This window comes from Corylus avellana, chromosome ca11, assembly GCF_901000735.1.
Source record: "Corylus avellana chromosome ca11, CavTom2PMs-1.0".
Classification (NCBI taxonomy): domain Eukaryota; kingdom Viridiplantae; phylum Streptophyta; class Magnoliopsida; order Fagales; family Betulaceae; genus Corylus; species Corylus avellana.
This window is the reverse complement of record NC_081551.1, coordinates 16,468,171-16,477,331: the sequence shown is the minus strand read 5'-3', so window position 1 is coordinate 16,477,331 and position 9,161 is coordinate 16,468,171. Positions and strand designations below refer to the sequence as shown.

Below are 9,161 nucleotides of genomic sequence, written 5' to 3'. Positions count from 1 at the left end.
CACCTGTCAGTTGGCACTGTAGCTGGAACAGTGCCGTTCCAGCTACAGTGCCGGCCCGGCTGTTGGCAAACAAGGCCCAAGAGTCCAAGTGGAAAAAGTGGTGAAAGAACTCAAAAGGCAACTTGGAGATTAAAAACCACTTGAGCCAATTCTCTTTCAATGCTTCTCGATCCCACTTTATTTGAGAAATATGGGCAGCTGCACAACACATAATTTGACCGACTCAAATTTATAGACTTAAACTTTTGAGTTAAACAGTATACTAAAAGTCTTTTCAAATGTTCTTAAAAAGTAGTTCAATCGGCTATGGATCACGCCTAATAAAACAGAGGTCACTAGTTTGAATCTCCGCTCCTCCTTCCCTTATGTGGACACATAAAAAAAAACAAAAAAGTCTCTCCAAATATGCAATTTTCCTCATGGAAGAGCCGACAAATATTGACAAACTAAGGGCAGGCAAAGAGAAAAAAAGGGATTTTTTTCTTTTCTTTTCTTTTCTTTTTTAATGTGTCAAACTTTTCTTAATTGCTGACCCCTTTTTTCTCCGCCAACTTTCTATGACTGAGTCAACCAGTGACTTTTCTACTCGCCATAACCCAATAATCGATCAGAGGCTCCTACAAGAATGTTAGGTGATTCCCTTTATATATATCCCACAGGGACACAAGGCCTTCTAAGCCTTCACCAATATCTCTAGAAGGGGCGACCAGACTTTGTGAGAGAACACAGACAGATGACTACAACAATGAACGTGAGGCTTCTTCTTGTTGTACTTCTAATTGCAGCAGCAGCAACAGTGCTACCTCTAACAGAAGCTGCTGAACATGTGGTCGGAGACGCCACTGGTTGGACCGTACCTGCTGCCGCTACCTTTTACTCCACCTGGGCTGCCAATAAAAACTTTTCAGTTGGTGATGTTCTGGGTGAGCTTCTCTTGATATATATATATATACAGAAACCTAAACTCCAGCTTTTTGTATGCTCTCTCTATTTGTTGAATTATTTGGAGTCTACTATAGTCTTTGATGCTTTTTATGTTCCAAAATGAATAGAAAATTTAATACTTTTTTTTTTTTTTTTTTTTTCGTAAGCCGATAGGATAAGGTAAATTTAATTACTTAATCAATACTTTAACACTTTGTTAACGAAAATTACACGTAAAATATTGAATTGAAATTTAGTAAATTGACGAAGTTAATGTTCGATCTAAGACCTTGGACTAATAAACTATCTGTTATCCTAAAAGCATATAAGAAAATGTAAATCTATTCATTTAATCAGTTTTTTTTTTCTTTTATTTGCAGTCTTCAACTTCACCACCGGAGCACATGACGTTGCGACAGTTGACAAAGACGCCTTTGACACCTGCAACAAAGCCAATACTCTCCCCATTAATAATGGACCGGCCAGTATCACCCTTAATACCACCGGAGAAAACTACTTCATCTGTACGATCGGACAGCACTGCACCGGTGGACAAAAGTTAGCCGTTAATGTCACGGGTACCAGCACTACTCCATCACCTCCAGGAGTTATGGCGCCTCCGCCTCCGCCTCCGCCTCCACCGAGTGGCTCATCAGCGTCATCTCTTGCGGCTACTTTCTCTCTTATTCTCGTCACCATTGCCTCGACTATCTTTTATCTATTTTAATTAGTTTCGATCGATTTCTAGTCTATTTCATACAGGGAGCTTAATTAATTATGTGGGTTTTGTAATTTCATATGTAGAATTCGGATTTGAGGATATTATTTGGGTATAAATAAATCTTTTGGATGAGCAGGAAGACTTTCTGTTCTAGTCTTTTATTTTGTCTTTTTGGGGATAGATCTGTCGGTGTCGTTTGACAAATCTACAACATGAGGTTTTCACCTTTTTCTACTGACAATTACATTCTGGCATGGATGGTTTGGACTTGATATATTATCTAGAAGTTTTTTTTTTTTTAAGCTACAAGAAGGGGAATAAGGGAAAATAATGTTAGTTTAACAGGTAGTTTAACATGTGGTATAGAGGCAAAAGGTCTTAAGATTGAACCTTGATTTCGTCAATTCATTTATCATTTAAATTAAAAATATTTCACGTATTGAACATAATTAAATTAACATTTTTTTAACTTAAATTTTTGAAATAACTGATAGTTTAATAAATACATCGTTTTTTATATTTATATTAAAAAAAGAAAGTGAGGCATCTCAACAAATGCCCCAAAACAACAGTACAGTGCAATATAAACCTAAAGACTATTGGAAATGAACCAAAAGATTGGCCAGGCCATTTGAAACTTGGCTCCTCAGCCAAGAACCTGACCGCCACGAATGGTTGTTGAAGCAGCGGACCAAAGGTAGCTAGATCTTTCTCCCCCCGTTGCAACACTCAAGCTTTGAAACCGCAGCGGGAAAAATTTAAAGAATTTCATCGCACGAAAATAAACAAACAATCAAATGAGATACTCAACTCCTAATTAAAGCGTATTATCTTGAAGATTTAATTTTGATCTGTTGGAAATAAAGATGAATAGTTTTGATTTAGGATCATGCTTTTCAGAAGAAAAAAAAAAAAAACCTTATTCACAGGACCACAACTAATTCTCTCTCCGTCTTTCTCATTGCGAAACAATTGCCAATTGTCTCTCTCTTATTTTGAAAAAGCACTTGTTACAAGAGAGACTAGAAACAAAAATCCCCACCAGTCATCCTCAACCTACTTGCGCAGCCAGCAGCCTAGAAAAGCGTCTGCATGTGGCTCAGCTTGCACTGATTTAAAGAAACTTATCCGACCATGAAGAAAATATCCATTAAATGGGCCCTCCTTTAATGGCATGATATTAAGTGCTGCAGGTGGACACCACGTGGCCACCGCTACCAAAACTTAATGCAGAGCTAAAAGTATATGCATCAAGATTTACTTTTTAATTTTTATGCATCCAGATTTGCTTGCAAGTACTTTTGTTAAGGTTCCAAATATTTCTCCTAGAGTTAGTTGGGCAACCTAGTTAGCTAGCTACCCTCTTCAACTTCAGCTGCTTTATAATCATATTCCAAAAGTGAATTTGGATCCTCTGCTGTTTAAATCAACTAGAGAGAAACTTGGGCCTCCGAAGGCATGCAAAATTATTTATGTGCCTCAAATAGTGACTTTTGGTATAGTGACATTTTTTTAAAAAAAAAAGTACTAAAATGCAGCATTTTATACCTTGTCAAATCTCAATATTCATAAAGTAGTGATGCTTGAATGGTGTTACTATTCACGCGTCACAATTCACATTTGAATGATGTCGTTTGAACACTGTGTTACTATTCAAATGACACTAAGTAATTTTTGAAAAAATTGGTGCTCAAAATTTGCTTTTATAATAGCCACACACCTAAAAAAAACTTCAAAATTTTTCCGTCTCTCACCCACACACAAGAATTCTTTTTTAAAAAATAAAATAAAAATAGAGTCGCCAACCCTAAGGAGGGGGTGGCTAGCGAGCCACCCTAGAGGTTTTCAAGGGTGGCACACGGCCACCCCCATGGGCCGGGGGTGGTGGCGAGCCACTCCCAAATCTCCTTGGGGGTGGCCTTTCGGGGATCTCCCCCCCCCACAACCAGGGGTGGCTGCCAGTTGGCAGCCACCCCTCTAATTTACAATTATTTAAAAAAAAAAATTAATTTGTTTCATTTTTTTTTCAAAAAAAAATTAATTTAATTTTTTGTTTTGATTTTTTTTTTTTATTATAAATATTTGTTTGATAATTTTTTATTATTATTATTTTTATATTAGAATAGTTACATTTGAACGGTGCAAGCATCACCTTCCAAAAGGTGACGCGCACTCTTCAAATGTCACCTTCTAGAAGGTGACGCGTGGCCCTAAATGCCACCTTGTAGTGACATTTTTACTGTGCAAACGTTTCGAATTTTGAATCGAGTCACTATATTTAAGGTCTTTTGTCAAATGTCATTATGCAAAAGTCACTACATCAATAATAACATTTTTTGGGCTTAAAACATCACCTTCTAAGAGTTACTATTTTGTAGTGCTGTAATCAAGCTGAAAAACTTACCTATTCTTTTACAATACGGATCAATATGAAATTGCAGTTTGCCTATTTCTTTAGGCACCGACACAAATTGACATTCTATTAAAGAGAGCATAGGGCCTGAGAAAAGATATCTTGACTTGGATATAATACTTTACTTTAAATGAGTTAATAGTCTATAAAAGTTGTCTTTCTATTGTAGTAGTATAGTTCTTTCAATTTCAATTGTGATTAGGAGTCTTGAGTTTTGTTTTAAATTAAAATTAATTTAGTTCTATATAAGGTTATATAAAGACTACTTAGTGTTAATAAAAATGATTAGAGAAGTTTATTTCTAAAGATAATGATATATGGAATTCACTGCCAACACAAAAAGGGTGAAAAAAAAAGAAAAAAAAAAAAAAAAAGAAAAGAGGCCCATCTCAACCATTGGATCAGCGATGCTCGACATAGATGGAGCAACCCTTGATATGGCTGATTATGGAGTTTAATTTCACTGTTGTCCATGATTTTCGTGAACGCTACCACCATGTAACACCTTCTGAGTGGCTAAGAAGAAAATGCCTGAAAATTTTAGATCTATTCAAAGGGGACAAGTAGAAGACGCAGTTGGTAGAAAGCATTGTTACCTACACTGACATTCCCGAGCCAACTGCCAAGAGCAAGGAGCTTCAACAACAGACTATGTTAGACTATAGAGGAAAGGCTTCCACCACTTAATTGGTGAGTCACCACAAGACAGTACATCAAAATAATTCCTTGTGGAATGGGAGTATGAGGCGAACCGTAAAGTTAATTATCAATTAATTAATTTTTTGAAGCATTGCACTCACATAGAGCAGTGGTTTATAAAGATAGTCTTGAGTGCTAAACCTCACATTACATAGTAATTAGGTGAAATTGAGCTTTATAAGAAATTCTAAGAAAACTCCAAATTGACTAATCCTTTTAGAATGATAACGCAAATATAACTAGCGTTTTTCCTTGACCCTTTCTTTAGTTTCAAGAATAGCCCTTAACAAGCTTAAGTAAGCCATAGGCAAGTGGATTCTTGTAGGAAATCTTTATCTTGATACAACCCACATAAATCTTTGTAAACTGTCATGCTTGTATTTGATCTAGTGCAGTTTCCCCCTCTCCCCCTTTGATTTAAAAAAAAAAAAAAAAGAACTAGTGCAGTTTTGACTTTTTCAAAAATGAAGATGACTTGTGGGTTGAAGCCTATCTCTAACCCGCATCCTCTTGTGAGCTATAAGCCCAATAAAATACGATAAGGCAAATATCAAACCCAATAAAATATGAGAAGGAGTGAAGGACAAGGTTATTTATTATACACGGAGATTTTGTAGACGCTTTTTAATAAGACTCGCCCAAAATTTGACTTAAAAAAAAAAAAAAAAAAGACAAGGTTATTAATTTTCAAAGTCTTGGGTGTTGTTGACAATATAGGCATGATGCTTTTAATTAAAGTGGCACGTCATGGAACCATCGATCGCTAACTTATAGGAAGATTTTAGCTTAACGTGAAGTTCATGGAAAATACCGGGAAGTACTAACGAGGAAAGAAGGATTCAACTTTCGAGATTTCTAGAAATCTTTTTTGTCACGTCGGAAGCAAGCGGGAGGCATGCAGTAAACAAACATTTCTCATAATATATTGATCAAATCGGTGTAGTCTAGCCATTAATTTCCAAGGGACTGCCTTAAAAAATATTACTTGAAAGATCTTTCTCTTACTTTTCTTGTCATGGTTTATCATATTTGTTTTCAATGACTTGGGGTCCTATTTTTCTCTCTTATATATTTTGTTTATTTGGAGAAGAAGGAAGGGTGGGCAGGGAAGAGAAGAGAAGGTTTGTGGAAGGAACTGAGGGTTAGGCTTATCATGTGTATTCCATTCACATGGAGGAGACATATTTGACTTTTATTCCAACACGTTTTTTCTTTGAATGGACTATGATTGATGGCATGGGCAAGGCTTATCATCCCACTAATTAAATTTATTCAGCTAGCCCAGATTTTAGCTACTTTATTTTATTCTTTTTGTAGACTGGCAACACTTTTATTTATTTATAAATAAATATTTATGTATAAGCTCATTCACATGTTCTGTCTTGGTAAACGGGGCAATTGAGATTATTCATGTTATATGTTAAACACAAATAGAACTTCATCTAGAGTACTTGGGTAGCAAGTTTTGGGAGAATTAATGCTATTAAAATTGCAAATTATTGTGTGATATGATAGAAAGAAAGAAAGTTTAACACGTGAAATATTTAATTCAAATGAACAATAAAATATTGAGTCAACGTTTGAATTTAGGATTTTTTTTGCCCTGATACCGAGTAGTTTAGCTTAAACTGATAAAAAAATGAACCAAGCTAAGCCATGCCCCCTTGATATCAAGGCTATATCAATGGTGTCTCTCTCCTACCTTAATGTGAACGGAAATTACATAAATGGAAAAGCCATATCCGAGGGTTACCTGGGTATTTTTTAAAATGTTATTTGGAAGGTGATAGATTTGGAATATTTTACATCAATTGGAAAAATTGAATATAGGATATTTAAAAATTAGTTATATGTCACCATCGTTGAAAAACAATTGCTCGAGGTGGAAGAAGTAGGATGCATATGTCTGCTAGATTGACACGCAACTTAATCTAAAATTAATTAATTCTAAAAGACTATGATTTTCTAAGATCTCTTCTCTTTTTCTCAAAGAAAAGTTGATGTATGGGAAGCATGCCAAACCCTCCATCCATGATCCATCCATCCCTGACCCCATATAAACACACGTTACACGTCTTTAATTAAATGACTGCAATTAAAGATAATCCTGTGCAACTAATTACTGTTATTTTGTATGATCATGCTATATATAGTAGACTATGTAATGTAAGTGTACGTAACTGTGAGAGCAAAATGCATGCTGATCGATCATGTCACATCTTCTCATGGGTAGGCTAAAACCAAACTTTCAGCCTAGTCAATTAGCTAGGAAAGAGTAATGATGTGTAAATCATATTTTTATTTCATAATTATTTAATAATGTTGGTGTGTCATTGTTAATTAGTTTTTGGAGTTTTTTTAATAAAGCCTAGTCTAAAGAATGGTTAGAACTGATACCTTAGTATTGTGGGGTAAAAATATAAAATTTCTCATTTCGAAAAGAGTCAGGTCTAAGGTTTGAATCCTCCTAGGTGCATGCAAACAAGTTCTTGGGTCTGTGCTCGTGGCAAATCCGAGTATTAATTACCGATCCGTGTGGGGGGGAGGAGGTGCCTTACACGGGTCCAAAGTTTGTCCTTCTGAGTTGGGCACATGCATGCAGTAGCACTTTCTTGTTGGTTCTTCTTCATTAAAAAATTAAAATAAAATAAAAAAGACAAAAGACCAAGAGAAAAATGCTATACACTACAGTTTTATTTTACTATATATATATATAGGGTAAAGTCCACTTAACCCCTCAAACTATCATTCTAATGATAATTTACCCCCCAAACTATCAATTGCGACAATTTATCCTCCAAACTACCAAAACAATGACAATGTCCTCCAATGCTAGCAAAATGACAAAATTACCCCTATAGAATTTTTAATAAGACAAAAATACCCTTAAAATTTTGAAAAAAAAAATTAAATTTTAGCATTTTTGTTTTTATTTTAATAAGAGTAATTTCGTCATTTTGTTAAAATTGGGGGTACAATGTCATTGTTTTGGTAGTTTAGAGAGTAAATTGCCACAATTAATAATTTGTGAGGTAGATTATTATTGGGTGATAGTTTAAGGGGGTTAAGTAGACTTTACTAATATATATATATATATATATATATATATAACAAAGACTTGTTGAAGACTATTATACCCTGCCGCGTTAAAATATTTGTGAGATAATAGTTGATAAAGACTAGTGGTGACATAATTCTTGGTGAAATTAATAAACTAAAAAATGTGAATAATTAATGACATGCCAAGTCCGTCCGGATGTGGGAGGGCCTGCAGATCAATAATTTTGGAATCGTAGAAATGGTCAAAAATGTGGTAGGTGAAATATAATAATATATTGGATTTTCCTTCTTTATCCTTCTTTTATAAGCGATTTTTCCTTTAATGCCATTGGAAACTGATACTTGGACAGAAATTCCAATATTGCAGCTTGTGAAAGCGCGATAATTTTTCCTGATTTTGACCAATTATGTTAAAAAAGAAAAAAGAAAAAAAAATTATGTTAAAAAAAAAAAAATACACTGATCGCTGTATAGGTACATCTGCAGGGCATGACCTTGATAAATTTTAACTAGGTATTTTATTATATTTAATTAAATAATTTTTATTTTTATTTTTATTTTTATATGAATTTTTTTCAGTTTTTTTTTTTTTTTTTTTTTTCAATTGATAATATGATTAATCTTTCTTGTGATTCTCCATTGTATGTAGGATTTTATCAATTTTAATTTATTTCAAAAACTTTTTCTATAGAAGCAAGCAACTGTAATAACTAATAAGTATTGTCAATAAAATTGTATAAGTGATACAAGCAATTGGAAGAAAGAATCTAACATGTTTATATAATTGAATACGTTAATTTGAGTAATTTCTTTTGTTAATTAACTTGTACAACTTTGTTTAAAATTTTTGGTACAAAAAATAAATCCAAATTAACCATCAAATAAGTATCATGTTTGATAAAACTGATTAATTAGGACAATCTTTGTTTGCAAATTATCATGTCCAATGATTTTAATTTCTTCAAACGAAATAATTCTACCATGATTGAGAGATTAATTAGAGAGCATTAAGTTATTAACTAACCTTTGTTTACTATAATTGGGAGCCTTACTCTATCTTCGTGAGTTTTCATTTTTCTCTCTTTAAAGCAGTCTCAATATTTGTCCATTGAATTATTGACTAGAATTTTCAACATATATAATCGAGGCCTTCAACCTCTTTCTTTATAAAACAGTCATATTTGTAGGCTAAGCCGGCTATATATATATATATATAGATTAATTTAGTGAAAATTAAATGTTCTAGAACTCTACAAGGATTGATTTGGTGAAAATGTTCTAGAACTGACCGAGACATGACTAGTAATTTATTTGATGGAGGCTAGGGCCATACAACGTGGACAA

General features: G+C 33.9%; 1 protein-coding gene across 1 annotated transcript; it reads left to right on the top strand.

The window, feature by feature from the left end:
* The first annotated feature begins 662 nt into the window (after window positions 1-662).
* LOC132166229 (umecyanin-like) lies at window positions 663-1,806 on the top strand. The gene is made up of 2 exons (XM_059577008.1): window positions 663-923; window positions 1,305-1,806. Exons 1-2 carry the CDS (start codon window positions 734-736, stop codon window positions 1,649-1,651), a joined length of 537 nt encoding a protein of 178 aa, XP_059432991.1. The 5' UTR covers window positions 663-733; the 3' UTR covers window positions 1,652-1,806.
* The last annotated feature ends 7,355 nt before the right edge of the window (window positions 1,807-9,161 follow it).

Bases quoted from the DNA above. Each gene is read 5' to 3' on its own strand.
- LOC132166229 (XM_059577008.1), top strand. From the start codon at position 734: ATGACTACAACAATGAACGTGAGGCTTCTTCTTGTTGTACTTCTAATT. The intron at 924-1,304 runs GTGAGCTTCTCT...TTTTATTTGCAG, and splicing joins TTCAGTTGGTGATGTTCTGG to TCTTCAACTTCACCACCGGA.